General features: G+C 60.0%; 1 protein-coding gene across 5 annotated transcripts in view; it reads right to left on the bottom strand.

Moving 5' to 3' along the window:
* Positions 1–9335: 9335 nt before the first annotated feature.
* LOC136382110 (contactin-4) overlaps positions 9336–21590 on the bottom strand; it is an 813951-nt gene continuing 801696 nt past the window's right edge. For all 5 annotated transcript variants that reach the window (XM_066351018.1, XM_066351022.1, XM_066351020.1 and 2 more), the window contains 2 exons: positions 16040–16208; positions 9336–11422 (listed from right to left, as the gene is read on the bottom strand). In XM_066351018.1, coding sequence (XP_066207115.1) covers positions 11322–11422; positions 16040–16208 — 270 coding nt within the window. In that variant the 3' untranslated portion in view covers positions 9336–11321. The remainder of the gene's footprint in view (positions 11423–16039; positions 16209–21590) is intronic.

The raw sequence follows: 21590 nt of genomic DNA, 5'->3' as shown, positions 1-21590 counted from the left end.
GTCCTCTCCCCTGTCCTCTCCCCTGTCCTCCCCTGTCCTCCCCTGTCCTCTCCCCTGTCCTCCCCTGTCCTCTCCCCGTCCTCCCCCGTCCTCCCCCTGTCCTCCCCTGTCCTCTCCCCTGTCCTCCCCTGTCCTCCCCTGTCCTCTCCCCGTCCTCCCCCCGTCCTCCCCCCGTCCTCCCCTGTCCTCTCCCCTGTCCTCCCCTGTCCTCCCCTGTCCTCTCCCCGTCCTCCCCCCGTCCTCCCCTGTCCTCTCCCCTGTCCTCCCCTGTCCTCCCCTGTCCTCTCCCCGTCCTCCCCTGTCCTCTCCCCGTCCTCCCCTGTCCTCCCCTGTCCTCTCCCCGTCCTCCCCCCGTCCTCCCCCCGTCCTCCCCTGTCCCCCGTGTCCTCCCCTGTCCTCTCCCCGTCCTCCCCTGTCCTCTCCCCGTCCTCCCCCCGTCCTCCCCTGTCCTCTCCCCTGTCCTCCCCTGTCCTCCCCTGTCCTCTCCCCTGTCCTCCCCTGTCCTCTCCCCTGTCCTCCCCTGTCCTCCCCTGTCCTCTCCCCGTCCTCCCCCGTCCTCCCCTGTCCTCTCCCCGTCCTCCCCCGTCCTCCCCTGTCCTCTCCCCTGTCCTCCCCCCTGTCCTCCCCTGTCCTCCCCTGTCCTCTCCCCGTCCTCCCCCGTCCTCCCCTGTCCTCTCCCCGTCCTCCCCCCGTCCTCCCCTGTCCCCCGTGTCCTCCCCTGTCCTCTCCCCGTCCTCCCCTGTCCTCTCCCCGTCCTCCCCCCGTCCTCTCCTGTCCTCTCCCCTGTCCTCCCCTGTCCTCCCCTGTCCTCTCCCCTGTCCTCCCCTGTCCTCTCCCCTGTCCTCCCCTGTCCTCCCCTGTCCTCTCCCCGTCCTCCCCCGTCCTCCCCTGTCCTCTCCCCGTCCTCCCCCCGTCCTCCCCTGTCCTCTCCCCGTCCTCCCCCGTCCTCCCCTGTCCTCTCCCCTGTCCTCCCCTGTCCTCCCCTGTCCTCCCCTGTCCTCTCCCCTGTCCTCTCCCCGTCCTCCCCCGTCCTCTCCCCGTCCTCCCCTGTCCTCCCCTGTCCTCTCCCCGTCCTCCCCTGTCCTCTCCCCTGTCCTCCCCTGTCCTCTCCCCGTCCTCCCCCCGTCCTCCCCTGTCCTCTCCCCGTCCTCCCCCGTCCTCCCCTGTCCTCTCCCCTGTCCTCCCCTGTCCTCTCCCCGTCCTCCCCCGTCCTCTCCCCGTCCTCCCCTGTCCTCCCCTGTCCTCTCCCCGTCCTCCCCCGTCCTCCCCTGTCCTCTCCCCTGTCCTCCCCTGTCCTCTCCCCGTCCTCCCCTGTCCTCCCCTGTCCTCTCCCCGTCCTCCCCCGTCCTCCCCTGTCCTCTCCCCTGTCCTCCCCTGTCCTCTCCCCGTCCTCCCCTGTCCTCTCCCCTGTCCTCTCCCCTGTCCTCCCCTGTCCTCTCCCCGTCCTCCCCCGTCCTCCCCTGTCCTCCCCTGTCCTCCCCTGTCCTCTCCCCTGTCCTCCCCTGTCCTCCCCTGTCCTCTCCCCTGTCCTCCCCTGTCCTCCCCTGTCCTCTCCCCGTCCTCCCCTGTCCTCCCCTGTCCTCCCCTGTCCTCCCCTGTCCTCCCCTGTCCTCTCCCCGTCCTCCCCTGTCCTCCCCTGTCCTCTCCCCTGTCCTCCCCTGTCCTCCCCTGTCCTCTCCCCGTCCTCCCCTGTCCTCTCCCCTGTCCTCCCCTGTCCTCCCCTGTCCTCCCCTGTCCTCTCCCCTGTCCTCCCCTGTCCTCCCCTGTCCTCTCCCCTGTCCTCCCCTGTCCTCCCCTGTCCTCCCCTGTCCTCTCCCCTGTCCTCCCCTGTCCTCTCCCCTGTCCTCCCCTGTCCTCCCCTGTCCTCTCCCCTGTCCTCCCCTGTCCTCCCCTGTCCTCCCCTGTCCTCTCCCCTGTCCTCCCCTGTCCTCTCCCCTGTCCTCCCCTGTCCTCCCCTGTCCTCTCCCCGTCCTCCCCCCGTCCTCCCCTGTCCTCTCCCCGTCCTCCCCCGTCCTCCCCCGTCCTCTCCCCTGTCCTCCCCTGTCCTCCCCTGTCCTCTCCCCGTCCTCCCCCGTCCTCCCCCGTCCTCCCCTGTCCTCCCCTGTCCTCTCCCCTGTCCTCCCCTGTCCTCCCCTGTCCTCTCCCCTGTCCTCCCCTGTCCTCCCCTGTCCTCTCCCCGTCCTCCCCCGTCCTCCCCCGTCCTCTCCCCGTCCTCCCCTGTCCTCCCCTGTCCTCTCCCCGTCCTCCCCCGTCCTCCCCTGTCCTCTCCCCTGTCCTCCCCTGTCCTCTCCCCGTCCTCCCCTGTCCTCCCCTGTCCTCTCCCCGTCCTCCCCCGTCCTCCCCTGTCCTCTCCCCTGTCCTCCCCTGTCCTCTCCCCGTCCTCCCCTGTCCTCTCCCCTGTCCTCTCCCCTGTCCTCCCCTGTCCTCTCCCCGTCCTCCCCCGTCCTCCCCTGTCCTCTCCCCTGTCCTCCCCTGTCCTCCCCTGTCCTCTCCCCGTCCTCCCCCGTCCTCCCCTGTCCTCCCCTGTCCTCCCCTGTCCTCTCCCCTGTCCTCCCCTGTCCTCCCCTGTCCTCTCCCCTGTCCTCCCCTGTCCTCCCCTGTCCTCCCCTGTCCTCTCCCCGTCCTCCCCCGTCCTCCCCTGTCCTCTCCCCGTCCTCCCCTGTCCTCCCCTGTCCTCTCCCCGTCCTCCCCCGTCCTCCCCTGTCCTCCCCTGTCCTCTCCCCGTCCTCCCCTGTCCTCTCCCCGTCCTCCCCCGTCCTCCCCTGTCCTCTCCCCTGTCCTCCCCTGTCCTCTCCCCGTCCTCCCCTGTCCTCCCCTGTCCCCTCCCCCGTCCTCCCCTGTCCTCTCCCCTGTCCTCCCCTGTCCTCCCCTGTCCTCTCCCCTGTCCTCCCCTGTCCTCTCCCCTGTCCTCCCCTGTCCTCCCCTGTCCTCTCCCCGTCCTCCCCTGTCCTCTCCCCTGTCCTCCCCTGTCCTCCCCTGTCCTCCCCTGTCCTCTCCCCTGTCCTCCCTTGTCCTCCCCTGTCCTCTCCCCTGTCCTCCCCTGTCCTCCCCTGTCCTCCCCTGTCCTCTCCCCGTCCTCCCCCGTCCTCCCCTGTCCTCTCCCCGTCCTCCCCTGTCCTCCCCTGTCCTCTCCCCGTCCTCCCCCGTCCTCCCCTGTCCTCTCCCCTGTCCTCCCCTGTCCTCTCCCCGTCCTCCCCTGTCCTCTCCCCGTCCTCCCCCGTCCTCCCCTGTCCTCTCCCCTGTCCTCCCCTGTCCTCTCCCCGTCCTCCCCTGTCCTCTCCCCGTCCTCCCCCGTCCTCCCCTGTCCTCTCCCCTGTCCTCCCCTGTCCTCTCCCCTGTCCTCCCCTGTCCTCTCCCCGTCCTCCCCTGTCCTCCCCTGTCCTCTCCCCGTCCTCCCCTGTCCTCTCCCCGTCCTCCCCTGTCCTCCCCTGTCCCCCCCGTCCTCCCCTGTCCTCCCCTGTCCTCTCCCCGTCCTCCCCTGTCCTCCCCTGTCCCCCGTGTCCTCCCCTGTCCCTCCCGTATTCCAGTCCCCCCCGTCCTCCCCTGTCCTCCCCTGTCCTCTCCCTTGTCCTCCCCTGTCCTCCCCTGTCCTCCCCGCCTCTGCACACTTCGTCTCTGGCAGAAACACCTCTTCAGTCTCCTCTCACCTTCTTGACATCTTACGCCCTAAGTCTCGGCCCTCGGCCACCAGAAGTCTCCTTCTGCGTCCCCGGGTCTCTTCTGTGTGAGTCCGTTGGGTCACTGACGACGTTATTTAACACCCGTCTCTCTTATTTAAAGTATAAACGCCCAGAGTCAAGAACAGGGACCCGCCGGTCTTGGCAGCTTTTACCACCTGGTAGAAACTGGTTGAACTTAGCCAGGCCAGGAAAATGAAGGCGTATTTCTCAAAGGTGCGCCGGACGAGGAAAGGCTATCCAGCGTCGGTCTGAAAGAACCCCGGCCCTGGCGGCAGACGCCCTAGTGAGCACCGCACGGTGACGGCAGAAACAGAGTCGTAACGAAGGGGCAGGAACTCACAGTTGGTGCGTCTCCGGCTCTGGCCGCAGCTCCCTGGACCGGCAGCCGGCCAGCCCGGGGCTCCAGGCGCATCTCCTGCCAGGGGCGGGGGCTGCGTGTGCCCCTGGGACTCTCCTACCTGCACAGGTGCCCGTGACGTTGGCGCTCTAGGGACGGTTCCTCTTCCCCGTGAAGGTGTGCTACCTGTTTATCTCCTTTAGGAAGATAAAAGGCAAAGACGTGGCCCTGCAGGGGCTGAAGGGAGAGAACCCGGCCGTGGGGGCGGGAGAGTTGCTGGAATGAAATCAACAGGAAAACGCTGGGGCCCTTTGCAGCTCAGGGCCGGCCGGCTTCGCAGTCAAGGGCTAGGTTGGAAGTGCTTTCAGCTGTCGGAGTGTCCGGGCTCTGCTGCGGTCGGGCTCCAGCACGTCTTTATTCATCCAGAGCAGGTGGTGAGCCCGGCAGGTGGGATGTGTTTATACTGTAAAAGCTGTTTTGTTTTTTTAAATCTGAAATCCAAGTTTTCCTGGGCCTCCCATATTTTATCTGGCAACCCCTGGTCTTGAAGTTTGAAAAATGAGCTCTGAGACACTGGAAGTCAGGTACGGCCAACAGGTGACAACGCCAACCGCCAGGAGGAAGGAGCAGCCGCCGAGCTGTGTGCTTTGGAGCAGAGAAGTCGGCACCCAGCGCCCTGCGGCTCTCTCGGGGGTCCTACCCCCCCGCCCCCAGCCCGCCTGTGTCCCTGCCACCTGTCAACAACCCTACAGCTTCATTCCCGGGAAGCTCCCTGCCTGATTCTCTCCCGGGTGGGAACCAACATCTCTATCAGTTATCTATCATCTCCATCATACACAGTTACCAACTATCTATCATCTGTTTGTCTGTCTAGCTAAGTCTTAATCTAATCTCTATCATATATAGTTATCTATAAATCATCTATCACCCATCTATTTATTATCTACACACCTATCTGTCTAATTATCTATCTGTTCTCTACCTCTTGTCTATCTAGTGTTTTATTTAATAATTTTTTGTGTGACAGAGACAGAGAGAGACAGAGAGAGGGACAGATAGGGACAGACAGGAAGAGAGAGAGATGAGAAGCATTCATTCTTCGTTGTGGTTCCTTAGTTGTCCATTGATTGCTTTCTCTTATGTGCCTTGACCGGGGGGCTTCAGCAGACTGAGTGACTCCTTGCTCAAGCCAGTGACCATGGGCTCAAGCTGGTGAGCTTTGCTCAAACCAGATGTGCCCGCACTCAAGCTGGTGACCTCGGGGTCTCGAACCTGGGTCCTCTGCATCCCAGTCCGATGCTCTATCCACTGCGCCACCGCCTGGTCAGGCTCATCTACCTAGTGTTCTGAGCGGGGCCTGGAGTCACTCACAAGTGCCAGCACCAGAACTCCTGCCCCCTCCTCGGTCACTCTGTGCCCAGGACGAACCTCTGGCCGCTCAGCCTTGTTCCCATGCGTCAGCTACAAACAGTGCTGGTCACCAGAGTGCCGGGCTGCTTTGCCCAGCGACTGGCACTACCGGGAGCATCACCGCCGTCAGCTGTTCTTGTCAGTGCTTCTCCGTATTGTGACCAAACGCTGGCCTGGTCCCGCGGCTTCTCCACCCCCAGGCTGACTCCAAACCCGGTGACCTGGCGTCCGTCCCGGAGTGCCTTCCTCTCTTCCTGTTGTGGCCCGAAGCCAGCACTCTCCTTCTCACGGCCACGCGCTCCCCGGTGGGGGCCTGGGTCAGCCTGCTGCGGCAGGTGGCCAGCAGTGAACTCCCTGCCGAGTGACTGAGTCCCACTTCAGGACGGCCATGCCCCAGGCCAGGCTGGGCCGGGCTGGACCGGTCAGCATGGGAACTTCCCAGGTCTCCGCCTGAGACATCTCAGCACCGGCTCCCTCCGCCTCCTCCGGACCCCCTGCTCTCCTGCTGAGCTGGAGGCCACTCCTGACTCCCTGGGCCCCGAGAGAGAGACTGCCATCCACAGGGCTAGGGAGGACGTGCCGTCAGGGCCAGGTCGGGAGAGGACGCACGGAGCAGGTGCAGGTGGCAGGCCCAGGGTGTCAGGGAGACGACGCACGGAGCAGGTGCAGGCGGCAGGCCCAAGGTATCAGGGAGACGACGCACGGAGCAGGTGCAGGCGGCAGGCCCAGGGTGTCAGGGAAAGGCCAGCACGGAGCAGGTGCAGGCGGCAGGCCCAGGGTGTCAGGGAGATGACGCACGGAGCAGGTGCAGGCGGCAGGCCCAGGGTGTCAGGGAAAGGCCGGCCTGGTGCCCGGCTGGAGCTCAAGGCGGGTTGGGGGGGGGGAGCCCAGCATCTGTCTGAGGGCCCTGCCGCCCTCCTGTCCTTTCTGAAGGGTCATGTGGTTCAGTACTTTTATTTATCCCATTATGAACGCCATTGAATGCGAATCTTTCTATCTTCAGAAATGCAAATCTTTAGATAAAAGGGGGTCGTGGGTGGGTTGGTGAGTTCAACTCATTCTGGTCACGGGCAGCACCCACATTCCATGCCTGGTTGGTGACCGTCTCAAGTTCCCGGAGAGAAAGGACAGGAACTGATGAATAAAATACTTGCTGGTGTCTGGAGAGGGTGCATTTGGGGCATCGCAAACTTCACCCCCACATAAGGAACGGCGCTCGTCAGAGGCACCCCGGGCTGTCCGACGCCAGAGGCCACCCTCCCTGCCGCCGTGTGAGGCCGCCGTGGGAGCCCCCGTGACTGTCACTTGTGAGGGAGACACATTTCAGGTGTGTCCAGAGATGGACCATAAACCCTTGGTTTTAAAAGGGCGCGCTCCTCAAATCCCACGGCTGGCCAGACAACGATTCCGGCTGTAACAACAGGAGGACACCGTCCACCCTGTCCACCCCGGATAACGGGGAGCAGCCGCCTTGGTAACACGGTAGGGTGCAAGAACCAGCGGCCACTGATCACAGGACTTTAAGGACCATGTGACATGTAGCAGCTGGCCAGCACGCACTAGCTCTGTCCTTCGTGCAACGCGGCGTTCTTTGAGCCTGCCTGCGGTCGGGGCAGGGGGTGGGGAGGCCCCGGGGAGAAGCTTCGTCAGGGCTGTGGACACGGCTCTCCCTGGATGGAAGTCACCCAACCTTGGACGGTAGGAATGGCGTGACCGTTCTGTCTCACCATAAAAGCGTCTGGCGGTCCTCACGGCGCAGGCTGGAGGAATGCTGAGCTCACCGGAGAATGCGAGACAGCGTCCCTCCGCCTCCTCCGGTCCCGCAGAAAGACGCTGCTTTGTACGGAGGGCAGGCAGGCTCCGCCAAGACTCCGCCGGCTACCTGGCAAAACAGCTTCCTCTCACCCAGTTAAGTCGCACGGGATGACACAGAGTCAGAGGGTCAGGGCGAGCACCCAAGTAGATTACAGGGGCGAAGAGCCCCTTCCCTCGGCCGCCCCCCCCCCCCCCCGAGTCCCTGGCAACAATCCCAAGTAAGAGCACCTGCCACCACCCCGAGCACACACATGGGGACTCGGGTCTGGGGCAGTCCCCTCGAAGGGCATAGACAGTGCCGCTTAGACCTTCCCAGTGTCCGTTATTCCCTTCCGGACACCTCCCCTCGGTTTTCCTTTGACAAATGTCCCCTCCCCTGGCGAGCACAGGCTTGGCGTGATCAAGGTGCTCTGGCTGTGTGACACCAATGTCTTCTAGAAATTAGGCTATTGAGCAGAGAGAGGCATCAGCATTGGGGAAAAGAGCTCACTGACCACCCCCAGCCCCCCACACAACGGCACCTGGGAAAGACTTTCCAAACCTTCTACAAGCTGGATCCTCAGGGTGGCTCGGTTCTTAGTCTCACCCAGGCTTGGTGACTCAGCACGTCCGTGGTTCATGGGCTCTAAGCTGGGTCAGCCTGGGTGCGCCCTGGAGTAAGCCAGAGCTCTTTCTGCCGCTTGCAACCAGAGAACCCCAGCCTGCGACCCTCATGGGAGCCAACAAGCTGAGGCGTTTGGGGGAAGGTGCCTCGAAGGCGGTGTTTCCAGCCGCTGGTCCGTGGAAGAGCAAAATCCGCTGGTGTTGTATGAAGAGGACAGACCATGGGATCTTAGTCGAAGTCCCTTACGTTCAGGGTGATCTCTGCCCTAGCAGTCCCCCACACAATTCTCCTCCTTTCCCCGGTCCCCAAGTGGAAAAATGTCGAGACCAGCGCTCTAGAATCTTCCTACTCCACTGGGTTGGTAAACTCTGTGAACTGGCACGAACTTTCTGGCGGACCGGCACCAGTCTGTGGAGAAACCAGGACCCTGAGGTGCTTTCGACAGGACCCCCAAGCCCAGTCGGACTCCGCTAACCCGGGGGGCCGGGGGTATCAGATCACAGAGCTTAGAGAGAAAAGGACTAGAAGCCAGAGGCCTCCTGACGCTCTCCGCCACCTATACGGGAGTAGGGACCATCTTCCCTGGCGGGTTCACACCGTCGGGCCACTGAGGCAAAATGCTACTGCAAAGACCCCTTCGATCAGTTCATCAACGAGCATTTATTTCAAGGCACGAGGAAGAGTACATGGAAGACAGACCGGGGCCCCTGCCCCCGAGGAGCTCACAATCTAGATGGGGAGATGAGGCTCACATACAGACAAGGAGGATACAGGACGGAGGGAGGGGGACACGCAGGGTGAACAGTACAAGAGATTCCCTGAAGGACGGCCTGATTCGTCACTGCACGCCTGGGAGTCACGGGGCCGCCTGCAGCTCGTGCAGAGCAAGGACGAGTTCCCAGGGGACCGAGTGTGGGGAGGCTTCCCCTCCGAGGACACTCGGGATTATCGGGGGGACGCAGGGGGAGAAGGAAGAGTGGGAGAGGGGTTATTGCAGGAAAGGGCAGCCGTGCGACCCAAAGGCACAAGAGGTGAGACACAGGGAGCAAGCCGTGGTCCGGGGGTGGGGGTGGGGGGCGGGGAGGGCTCCGTGGGGCTGGGTCCGAGCTTCACTGCTTATCATAGATTTTTTTTTTATATCTAAAAGGGCTTTTGATGCTCAGGGTTAGATTTTTCTCCTTTTTAACCACGGGGTTGGGGAAAAAAAAAAAACCTTCTTTCAAATAACAGATAGCCTCCGCTGGGAATCTACGGGAGACTTTGCTGGGACCTTCAGGACATTTGTTTGTGGGATCTGAAATGGCATCGGCAAGGTCGTCCATTCCAGAGCAGTCGTCTGGCGGGGGGTGGAGGGGGGGGGGGTCCCTCTAGCTCTGGATCCTGGCTGGAGACGCCTGAGTCCGTCTAGGACCTCGGATTCTGGACTAGCACAGGGTGAGCTCACATGTCCCCTGGCAGGCCGGCAGGAAGAATGCTCCCAGAACACAAGTCTCTTTACAAATGACAGAATATTTATTAACAATACCTTTATAAAAAAAAGATTACAGAGGCTTTGCTAGATCACTGCTGAATAATCATTGACAGCTGGGGTCGGGGACTCCCTGGGGGGGTCCTTTTTTAATGTTTTTTTTCCATTCATTTTATTCTATTGTTTTTTTTTGTTCTCGTGTGTGTGTGTGTGTGTGTGTGTGTGTGTGTGTGTGATTTTAAATTGTGTTGTATCTGAACGGAAGAAGTAACCATTTCAAACGAAGGAAGCCACGCGGCTGGAAATCCCGACGGTACCTTTCCGGCCGCCACCCGAGCGTTGTTGCCACATCCTGCTCAGGACCTGATGGGATAAATAGAGCCGCGAGGCTGAACGAGTGAACTTGGGTTTTCTGTGAGCAAAACACGACACGTCGCAGGCAAATTCGAGCTTTCGAGAAAGGAAAGGGTGGCAGCGTGGTCACGTGTGAAAACTTCTATAGAAAACATCGTTGCCTTTATATATATATATAGATATATATATAGGTAGATATGTGCACGGGTCCACTAGTATTTGCTACAAAACCCCATGGTTTGCTCCTCCCCCTCTCCCCATGATAACAAATAGTTCTGTCATCAGAATACGGTGTTGTTGCTATTGTCATTTTTCCAGCGTGTGATTGTGACTTTAAGACTCGGAGGATACAGCTTAGGAAGCAGGGAGGCTGCCGCGGCCAAACTGGAGGAGCCTCGAGATACCGTCCGTTTCTGCCCGAAGCTCTTCTACAGCGTCAAGGGGGGAGAAATTTTTTTTTCTTCTTTGCAGCAACAGCAGCAGCAGCTTTATCTGCTGCAAGAGGAGAAATCTGTGGAACGCCAGACGGGAGTCGGACTCGCACGGAGGGAGGGCTCTGTCACTAGAGAGACACACGCGTTCTGCATAAGGAAGGCTGAGAAGGAAACTATGATTCCGTGAACAGAGAAATTACCTGTGTTTTAAAAAATGTACATTCAAACAGACACAATGAGAGAGAGAGAGAGAGAGAGAGAGAGAGAGAGGAAAATGACCTGTCAGCATCTGAAAGACCGGTTGACTACAGGAATTGGTGACCCGTGTGACTGCGGGATGTGTAACTCCAAACGCCATGCCTCAGGGAATATGCCGCTACCGAGACCATGCTGATTGAGTCGTGCGGACAGAGAGAGGGTCTCACCATGGACCACGGGCCGTGCGAGGGTCCGGAGGAGGAGAGGCTGGACCAGGGGACCTCTCCTCGGACAGGGGGCTCAGGTTTTCAAACTGCAGTCATTCCTGAAAAGACCTCAAGGCGGGCTGAACAGCAGCCCTCTCACCACGGGGGCGGGACACGTACGGCCCACGTCGGAGGACCCGAGAGTCACCGAGAGCCACCAAGAGTCACCGAGAGCCATCGGACTGGAGCCGCAGGCCAGGCCTCCCGCTGACCTGCCGCCCCTTCCCTGTGAAACTGGACAAGTAACCTGTAATGTTCTTTACCGAGAGGAGCTTCATGAAGCTCTTTGTCTCTAAAGGAAACCGTGTCAAACAATATATCGTATGATGGGGGCGGCCCATTGCATTTTTTTTTTTTTTATAGCAGAGGAGGAAAAAAAAAATCAATATCTACATTTCATGTTAACTTTTAAAAAACTCTATAAAACACTAAATATTATAATAAAAATATGCATATAAGGACGTATGTAAACTGCTTTGGTCACATCGTATTTCAGATGTCTTCAGTGCACTGCGGCCTTTCCCGGAGACCGCGGACAAAGCTAGGTCTGCTTTGAGGAAGTTCTGCCGAATGTCATTCCTAAAGGAGCCAGAGAGACAGGTGTTTTGTGTGTGTTTTTGTTTGTTTTGTTTTTGTTTTCCAGGATAAGATATACTCGAACGACGACGTTACTTGAGTGCCAGATGTCTTCGAAACCGCTCGCCAGACGTTGCTTCTAGCATCGCGAACAGCAAGTCCTGCGGGGACCACGTTCGTCATAAACTGGACCGGGCCGTGAGCGAGAGCATGATGGTGCTGATGGCCGACAGCGTGCAGGCGCTGGAGGTGGAGGGCCCCGCGCCCCGGGCGTAGGCGTCTGCGGAGAGGGAGGGAGAACGCGGTCACGTGACAGCGCCGCCAGGAGGGAGGGAGAACGCGGTCACGTGACAGCGCCGCTCCCCGGCCGCCATGAGGGAGGGAGAAGGCGGTCACGTGACAGCGCGGCCACAAGGGAGGGAGAACGCGGTCACGTGACAGCGCCGCCACGAGGGAGGGAGAACGCGGTCACGTGACAGCGCCGCCACGAGGGAGAACGCAGTCACGTGACAGCGCCGCGCCGGGGACTCCACGAGGGAGGGAGAACGCGGTCACGTGACAGCGCCGCGCCCGGGCCGCCACGAGGGAGGGAGAACGCGGTCACGTGACAGCGCCGCGCCCGGGCCGCCACGAGGGAGGGAGAACGCGGTCACGTGACGGCGCCGCCACGAGGGAGGGAGAACGCGGTCACGTGACGGCGCCGCGCCCGGGCCGCCACGAGGGAGGGAGAACGCGGTCACGTGACGGCGCCGCCACGAGGGAGGGAGAACGCGGTCACGTGACAGCGCCGCGCCCGGGCCGCCACGAGGGAGGGAGAAGGCGGTCATGTGACAGTGCTGCTCCCGGGCCGTGGGCAGCGAGGCGCCGATTCCACGGGACTCACCCAGACACCAGTTCCCTGACTGTCTAGTTAGCTAGGGACCTGGGTGCAGGTGATGTGACATTGCGGGACCTCCATGTCAGCTTTTGTGGGACGAGGGGGTCCACATCTCAGGGGAGCAGGGCCTTGGTTATCGTGAGCGCCACTCGTGACGATCGGGATATAGATCAGGGGTCCCCAAACTTTTTACACAGGGGGCCAGTTCACTGTCCCTCAGACCGTTGGAGGGCTGGACTATAAAAAAAAAAAACTATGAACAAATCCCTATGTACACTGCACATATCTTATTTTAAAGTAAAATAACAAAACAAGAACAAAAACAATATTTAAAATAAAGAACAAGTAAATTTAAATCAACAAACTGACCAGTATTTCAATGGGAACTATGGGCCTGCTTTTGGCTAATGAGATGGTCAATGTGCTCCTCTCACTGACCACCAATGAAAGAGGTGCCCCTTCTGGAAGTGCGGTGGGGCCAGATAAATGGCCTCAGGGGGCCGCATGCAGTAGTTTGGGGACCCCTGACATAGATCAATGAGGCGGCTGGGTAAAAACCGCTGCTTGCTTTTGAACGCTACCGTTGTGCTGAGCCCAGGGCACCTTGACGGCTCCTGCAGAAATCCCGCGAGCACCTGGTATTACTCAGACACCATTAACAGAGGGGGGTGCTGCCCCCTCCCCCCAGAAGTAAAGTCACCTGTCTGAGACTGAGATGCGTAATTAACTGAATTAGGATCTGTAGCTGTCTAAATATATCCCTTTAAAAACAAACAAACAGAAAACAACTCAACCCTTCTAAAAATTTTTCTTATGGGTCTTGCACTTTCCAGAGTGAGAGGTTTCCAACTATCCCTTGGTATTAAGATGGCAAGATCTTTGACAACAGAATGGAAACTCTCTGGTGTGGGGGGGGAGAAGTCATGTTTTACTCACAGTTACATCCTTATCACCTAATAACTATACCAATGTCATTGCTTAAAATATGATTTTGTCATGAATTCAGCCAGGAACCATCCGTCAGCCTAACCAAAACAATCAAACAAACAAACAAAACAAAAAGCAACCCAAAACCAATCCTTGCCATGATGAGGAAGTGGGGGTCAGATGTTAAGAAAGGGAGACACACGGACCCTCAGAGCAAACCCTGACCTCGTTGTGTTTTGCAGTCTGGGGACCCCTGCAGCCTCTCCCCACAACTCAGGTTCCCTTTTGGCAGAAGTTAGAGCCGACGGTTCAGTGAGGCGTTGAGTCCGAGGCTCGTCGGTATTTTTAAAAGATAAAAACGGTCTCAGTGTTTGTCTGCAAAAGCGAGACCATCTGTAAAAATCCCACCTGGGAGCTGGCAATCACGCCCGAGCTCGGAGCACGGCTCGGAGGGGCCAGGGTTACCACCTCAGGCCCGGTCCCATCGTCAACATCAGCAAACACAAACCGAATGCCAGCTCACGGGAGGGAGGGACGCGGGAGGGCGCAGAGACCGCGAACCGAATGCCACCTCACGGGAGGGACGCGGGGGGACGCAGAGACCACGAACCGAATGCCAGCTCGCGGGAGGGACGCGGGAGGGCGCAGAGACCGCGAACCGAATGCCAGCTCGCGGGAGGGCGCAGAGACCGCGAACCGAATGCCAGCTCGCGGGAGGGACGCGGGAGGGCGCAGAGACCGCGAACCGAATGCCAGCTCGCGGGAGGGACGCGGGAGGGCGCAGAGACCGCAAACCGAATGCCAGCTCGCGGGAGGGATGCGGGAGGACTCAGAGACCAACGGCCGTTTTTCTCCTGGGATGACTGGAGCCATCGCCACGGCACAGACACAATTAAAATCGTCTCAAGGATACTTCTCCATAAGTCGGTGTCTCAGCAGGACACGCTAAGACCCTTTCCACACCTGAAAAATAGTGTGATGGAGACTTCGCAGAGGGGATGACATTCAGGACCCGGTGGTGAAGATTAGTCCGTGGTTGAAAACAGTCTCTCTCCACGGATGGCCTGAACATGTCAACCTCCAGCCTTTATGAACCTTACGAAATCCAAAGGCCAAGGAAGGACGACGCCTTACATTCCTGGCCACCTGCACCACTGTCCTGTCCCGGTCCAGAACTCCCTTACCCTCCACGACGGAAACCCTGGGTCCCACGAAGCCACAGCCCACACCACTGTCCCGGTCAGTCCCTGCCGGCCACGAATCTGACTTCTGTCTCTATGGATTTGCCTAGTCTGGGTTTTTCTTCTTTGTTTGTTTGTTTTCCTTTCAAATAAATGAAATCACTCAAGAACCACACACACACGCACACACACACAAATACGCTGCTGAGGTATTTGCAAATGTAGAGTTTGAAACAACAATGAACGTGAAGGCAAGGTGGGACAAAAGTAGGTTTACAGTTGCTTGTATGGCACATATTACAGTCATTAATAAAAGTAACACAAGAGGCCCTGGCCTGTTGGCTCAGTGGTAGAGTGTCAGCCTGGCGTGCGGGAGTCCCGGGTTCGATTCCCGGACAGGCCACACAAGAGAAGCGCCCATCTGCTTCTCCACCCCTCCCCTTCTCCTTCCTCTCTGTCTCTCTCTTCCCCTCTCGCAGCCAAGGCTCCATTGGAGCAAAGTTGGCCCGGGTGCTGAGGATGGCTCCATGGCCTCTGCCTCAGGCGCTAGAATGACTCTGGTTGCAACAGAGCGATGCCCCAGATGGGCAGAGCATCGCCCCCTGGTGGGCATGCCGGGTGGATCCCGGTCGGGTGCATGCGGGAGTCTGTCTGACTGCCGCCCCATTTCCAACTTCAGAAAAATACAAAAAAAAAAAAAAGAAAAAAAAGTAACACAAGAATAAACTCTGTGTCTCATCCTCACAGCCCCCTGTATGGCACATAATACAGTTGTTAATAAAAAGTAACACAAGAATAAACTCTGCGTCCCATCCTCGGCCAGGGAAATAGTCGTTTGCCCCTCCCCGGGTTCTCACACAGGATCCAGCACTCTCTGTAAACAAAGATGATCTTGACTATGTAGAGACACCTGCCTTTATGCTCATATCAAAATTAACAGTGTCAAGTTTCCCTATCTTCCGTCAAGGACACTGAATTACATACATTGTGTCACTAGAGACAGATGGCTACAGCCTAAGACCCTCTGCTCCTGCTTCTGATTTTCTAAGTTACACTTTTTAGATTGTTGTAGGCACAACCACAGGGGTCCACCTCAGAGGCGGGTGAAGGTTGGAGGAGGCCCCGGGTGCAGAAGGAAATAGTGGGCCTCTTAAAAAAATATAGAGAGAGACAGGGAAAATAAAAATACATGTTTACCACCTTTATAAACAAATAAAAAATATTATGTACTATGAATGTTAATATGGCACATAGGATACCAAACTGGGTGTCATTAGAAAAAAGTGTCAGGTTGGGGTTTCGCAGGGGGCCCTTCAGAAGTTGGGGCCCAGGGCATGCGCCTGGTGCTCCTGCCATTAAATCCGCCTCTGGTCCACCGGGTCGGCCTATGTGGGGCTGCTTTAATCTGGTTTTCTGACCGGTTAACGATTAAATCAGTCAAAACTAGTCAGACTGTGTTTTGCATGAAACCACCTGTGACCAGCAGACCTCAGCGGTCAGGGATGGGGGACACACGCCACCACTGTCCATTTTTGTCACAGGGCTTCCTCTCTGGTGGAGCCGTGCTGAAGCCCCATGACTCCCCAGGAGAGCGCCTAAGAGAAGGCAGGCAAGGAGGGGGAGGGGGAGGGGGAAGAGGAGGGGAGGGGAGGGGGAGGGGGAGGGGGAGGGGAGGCAGAAGGAGAAGGGGAGGGGGAGGGAAGGGGAGGGGGAGGGAAGGGGAGGGGAGGGGAGGGGGAGGAGGAAGGGGAGGGGAGGGGGAGGGAAGGGGAGGGGGAAGGGGAGGGGAGGGGAAGGGGAGGGGAGAGGAGGGGGAGGGGAGGGGAGGGGGAGGGGAGGGGAGGGGAAGGGAGGGAGAGGGGAGGGGAGGGGAAGGGGAGGGAAGGGGAGGGGAGGGGCCCGGCGTTCTTACTTGTTATCTTTGGGATTCGGATTTGCTCGCTGGCGCTGCCGTCACCCCCGTCGCTGATGGGCCGGATCTCGACGATGTAGTCTTCCTCTAAGGGCAGGGACAGCTCCACAGAAGTCCTGTTGGTTTCGATGACCGATGTGCTGCTCTGCCTGCTCCACCTGTACAGGACCTGCCAAGATGGAAGGGACCCGTGCCACCTGCCGTGCTCCTCACACAGGCTCCAGCGGTGGAGGGAGCGTTCTTTCATGCTCCCCGCTGGCCCCCCCCATGCCTTGCGGGGACACGGAGGCGGCCAGGCTGCCCTCACGCCCCTGGGAGGCTCACATGCCGACCGGGGCGTGCCTGTCTCTGCCTGTCCCCCGTGAGGTGACTGTAAAGGAGGTCCACAGCAAGGGCTGGCAGGTGGCGTGAGGATGCCCACGTGCGGGGTGGCCTCCCGTCGCCCGTGGAAGGCTCCGTGAGAACCTGGGGAAGTGACTGCCTCTCTGAGGACAGCTGCAGCTCAGTGACCCCCGAGGGGCTTTGGCATCAGAGGGGACGTGGTTGCTGTGTGTCCGTGGCCCACTTCATTGACCTCTCTGAGCCTCGTTCCCCTCGCCTGTGAAATGGCACGACCACAACCGCCTTGCAGGGGTTTTCAGGACCACCCAGGAATTGACCCTGAGGAGGGGCCCGGCTCCCAGGAAGCGGGTGGACACGGTGCCAGGAAGGGCCCGGCCCCCAGGAAGCGGGTGCACACGGTGCTAGGAAGGGCCCGGCTCCCAGGGAGCGGGTGCACACGGTGCCAGGAAGGGCCCGGCCCCCAGGAAGCGGGTGCACACGGTGCTAGGAAGGGCCCGGCTCCCAGGGAGCGGGTGCACACGGTGCCAGGAAGGGCCCGGCCCCCAGCTCCCAGGGAGCTGGTGCACACGGTGCTAGGAAGGGCCCGGCCCCCAGGAAGCGGGTGCACACGGTGCCAGGAAGGGCCCGGCTCCCAGGAAGCGGGTGCACACGGCGCTAGGAAGGGCCCAGCTCCCAGCTCCCAGGGAGCGGGTGCACACGGTGCTAGGAAGGGCCCGGCTCCCAGGAAGCGGGTGCACACGGTGCCAGGAAGGGCTCGGGGGAACTGGAGGCGGCCGGCACTCGGCAAAGGCTGGAGCACAGAGCAGGTGTGACGTGGGATTGCTGCCACGGACCCCAGGGAGATGGGGCACGTCGGCGCCTGGGCAGGGGCTCTGGCAGGCCAGAGCGCCCCCACCTCGGAGCCCTCTATGAGCTGCGTGACACGCGGGAGGGAGGTGGCGGTCACTGTCACTGTGGAAGTGTCCGTGGCTTGTGACCTCCTGGCTTCCCTTCCTACCACCCCCTGTCCTGCCGTGAGTCTGGGCTGGGGGCTTCCTGATGCTCAACGTCAGGGACACAGTGGCGTCTGTGTGGAGACCTGGGACCCCAGCTCTCCCGGAGCCCGCCCGGCACTGCCCACTTGATTCTTCTCCGCGCCACTGGGGACCAGACGCGAGGCCGGCCGGGGGCGCCCGCCTTTCTGGAAGCAAATGAGGGTGAGGACAATGCTCCCCCCCCCACGCTCTGGATGTTGCCGAGAGCTTGGTCCCCTCTCCAGGTTTCACCGTCTCAACGACCGAGATGGGCATGACTGTGCCTTCCCATGGAAGGGGAAACCCAGGCCCAGAGAGCTCCCTCCCCAACAGCCGCATGGCGGGACGAAGGTTTCTAAACGAGACTCAAACCATGGAACACCCCTCCATCCATCCCCCCCAATGATGAAAACGACTGACTGGTGAGATCACGGTTCTCGGGTCTGGCTTCGGAGCACTTGGGGAGCCTGCAGGATGCTGAGGCTCTGGCCCAGGAGTGCTCAACTGGAGGGGGCAATCTTGCCTCCCGGGGACACAGGCCAGGGAAACACCCTGTGACGCCAAGGACAGTCCCCCACCACAGAGCCCCCTGTGCTGGCTGTGCTCCGGCAGCCCCGAGTCACACTGTGCACATGGAGGACCCCAGGCAGCGATGTTTTTTTGTTTGTTTTTGTATTTTTCTGAAGCTGGAAATGGGGAGGCAGTCAGACAGACTCCCGCATGCGCCCGACCGGGATCCACCCGGCACGCCCACCAGGGGGCGACGCTCTGCCCATCTGGGGCGTCGCCATGTTGCAACCAGAGCCACTCTAGCGCCTGAGGCAGAGGCCACAGAGCCATCCTCAGCGCCCGGGCCAACTCTGCTCCAATGGAGCCTTGGCTGCGGGAGGGGAAGAGAGAGACAGAGAGGAAGGAGAGGGGGAGGGGCGGAGAAGCAGATGGGCGCCTCTCCTGTGTGCCCTGGCCGGGAATCAAACCGGGACCTCTACATGCGGGGCCGATGCTCTACCACTGAGCCAACAGGCCAGGGCAGCAGTGATGTTTTTAATACGATCTTCGGGTGAAGAGAGGGTGGTCTGGGCATCCCGGGTTAGCTCTGTGGACCCCGCATCAGAACCCCCCCCCAGAAGGGTTTGTGAAAACGCAGGCAGCCGTCCCCACCCGAGTTTCTGATTCAGGAAGTCTCGGGTGGACTTGAGAGTCTGCATCTGTGACACGCTCCCGGATAAGGCCATTGTCCCTGGTGCAGGGACACATTCTGAGAAACAAAAGGTGAGTTCCTCTTTCCCGAAGACCTGCTTGCTGTGAATTCTGATCGGCTGAGGTTGGAGACATAGGGTCGCCCTTCTATTGCAAGAACAACCAAACACAAATGAAATTCCTTTAAAAACGGTCCAGGTCCCGCCTGTTCCCCAGCACGTGGTCACATCCATCTACGTCCCGCCGGTACAAGGTGGGGACACCATTTCCTTACAGAGGAGAGATTCACCGGTGTCCCCTGACCACCCGCCCGTGGAAATCTGCTGTTGTAGAGGACCAGGCTCCCCAACATCCTCAGGTGCCTTCGGCACTGTCAGAGCGCCTCCCCCCTGCCCCCCGGGCCCGGCCACGCGGACTGACTGACGGGACGCAGAGGCACACCTGGCTTTGAGGAATAACTTGCCTCTGTGATCTACCTGGGGTCCCTGTCAGAGCACCGAGAGTTCAGCGAGTTTCAGCTATAAATCCAAGAGAATCGCTTTCAGGAAACAGAACAACACGAAAACAGCCCTTTGATCACCCCTGCTGATCAGTCGTGTGACGTTGGAGATGGCAGGGTCACCGACATAGGTTACATCATCCGATTGGCTGCTCTGACCCGGAAAGGGCCCGGCCTCTCTGGCTGTGATGTGTTTTCTTCTAATTTCTACAGAAATAAACGCGGTGTCCCCGACCCTATTCCAAGCCCAGCGGGACACAGCGGGGAGGTGGGTGCCCTGTGTCTGTCTTGACCTGCGTCCCTGCTCCTCCCCCTGCCCAAGACGACCTCACTGACCGCTCCCCTGAGAGAGGGCAGGGGAGCCACGGAGCCAGCAAATACATAAAACGCGGTCCCCCGCTCTCCTTGCAAAAACGCCTGTCATCTTCCAGCCCCGGTTCACCGAGGCGGACGGACGTCAGCTTGGAGACAGCCACCTACAACCTGGGGAAGCTGAAGGCACCTGCCCCTCCACTCCTGGGCGTGGGCATCACATCCATGGAATGCGAGACTTGACGGCATGGTCTCCGGGCGGTCCAGCCCGCTCACGTTCTGTGTCCCTCCCTCCCTCCCTCCCTCCCTCCCTCCCTCCCTCCCTCCCTCCCGCCCTCTCTCCCTCCCTCCCTCCCTCCCTCCCGCCCTCCCTTCTGCTCATCACCAGCTTGAACAGGACCTTAAACCCCAGGTAGAAGTTCGCTCAGGGACTTGTGCCCCTGCCCAGGGACGCCTGAAGCGTTCTACATTTGTTCTCTCTTCCAATGGGCACCCACGGAGGCTGGGCGGAAGCATTCCCCCGGCACTCTCCCCGTCCTGTCCTCCTGTGGTCTGCTTAGACCGGCTCGGCTCAGCTCAGCTCAGCTCAGCTCAGCTCGCTCCTGCGTCTGCTCCACGCGGGGCCGGCCCGGCCGAGGTCAGACAGAGTCGCCAAGGTCTGTCTCCGCGCTGGCCTCCTGTCCCGTCTTCGTTCCCCTCGGCCCCCCCTCCCGTCTTCCGCCTAGCAGCCTAGCCAACCCCACGCCTCGCCCGTCCCGAGGGAGACGGGTGGGACGGACCCTCTCACGTTACTTCCCGCAGAGCAGGACATGAGGCCTCCCCCCTCCTAACACAGCCAGACCCTGTCCTGGTCTGGAGACGCGATGGCGATGGGGCAGGCACTGTTCTCCGAGGACCCCATCTGGGGGTTTATAGCAGGCCATCGGCCAATGACAATCCCTCAAGATGGTACAACGTTCCTTTAACCGTCTGGCTCGAGGAGAGAGCTCTGGCCGCTAGGGAAGGCGTCGACCCCCGCTGGAAGAATGCGTGGCCAGTCACGGACGTGGGAGTGAGGAAGGCTGTCCCAGGGAGCAAGGCCAGAGACGCAGAGGCCCAGAGAAAGTGAAGGTACTAGAACACGTCTCGCTGAAAGAGCGGGTGCAGCCGCAGGGAGGCCGTGCTGGACCTCCAGTGCCACAGCCCACAGAGAACCGGAACCAGGGCTCCCGTGGCTCCAGGCTGTGTCCCCTCAGACCCTCCCGGGAGAGTTTCTCAAAAGACCCAGGAAGATGATGAGTCCTTGGTGACTGTGTCTCCCTGCGGAACACGGGTCACTGCGCCTCGTGGCTGAGGGGACGGCCCGGCAGGGAGGGCTTTCTGAAACGCTCTCCAATCCTAGCGCCCAGGGACCACCACCTACGGCATCAGCTCCCAGTGTCAGCGCTGGGCCAGCGACTGCCCCGCGGTCCGTGTTCTTCAACCAGGGCCAGGCGGCTCTCCCCGCCTGCTCCTCCCAACATCTCTGTGCAGGAAGGAGGCCGCCCGCCGGCAGCCCCTCGGGCTGGAAGCAGCTGCGAACCCATCCGGTTTGGCCGGCACTGCATGGCCTCAAAGGCTGTTCAAGAGTTAAAACAAAACTGGATGAGCGGTCAGCGTGTTGACATGGAAGGTTTCTGCCATCTCTTGGCGTGCTGGAGTCCCTGTGCCTCTGTCCGCAGAGTGACCAGGCGGTGGGCGGAGAGGGTCCACGCTCTCGCTGCCCGTGGCTCCCACCCTGCCCCCTCCCTCCACCCGCGTGACCTCGTGGTCAGGTCCTCACGGTCCACTCACATGCTGGACGTGTCCCCTAAGGGTCCTCGGTGGCAGCTGAGAACCATTTTCCCACAACTCCCGAAACTTCTGACTTCTCTAGTCTTCTACTTGAACACATTGCAGGATCATAGCTTTATAAAAAAAATTTTTATAATGACGTCTATGGACAGCTCATTAAAAAGAAGCCTTGCAATTTACTTTTCTTTTGAAGGATTAACATAAAACCACCGGCCATCAAGCACATGGACCACATACGTAGCCCGATGACTGCACTCCTCAGAAGGCTCGGGTTAGACATTTCCTCGTGACATGTCCTCTGGGCTCTGTCCTCTGGGCTGTGTCCTCTGGGCTGTGTCCTCTGGGCTCTGCCCTCTGGGCTGTGTCCTCTGGG

The sequence above is a fragment of the Saccopteryx leptura genome, chromosome 10 (assembly GCF_036850995.1).
Source record: "Saccopteryx leptura isolate mSacLep1 chromosome 10, mSacLep1_pri_phased_curated, whole genome shotgun sequence".
NCBI lineage: Eukaryota > Metazoa > Chordata > Mammalia > Chiroptera > Emballonuridae > Saccopteryx > Saccopteryx leptura.
This window is presented reverse-complemented; position numbering and strand designations above follow the sequence as displayed.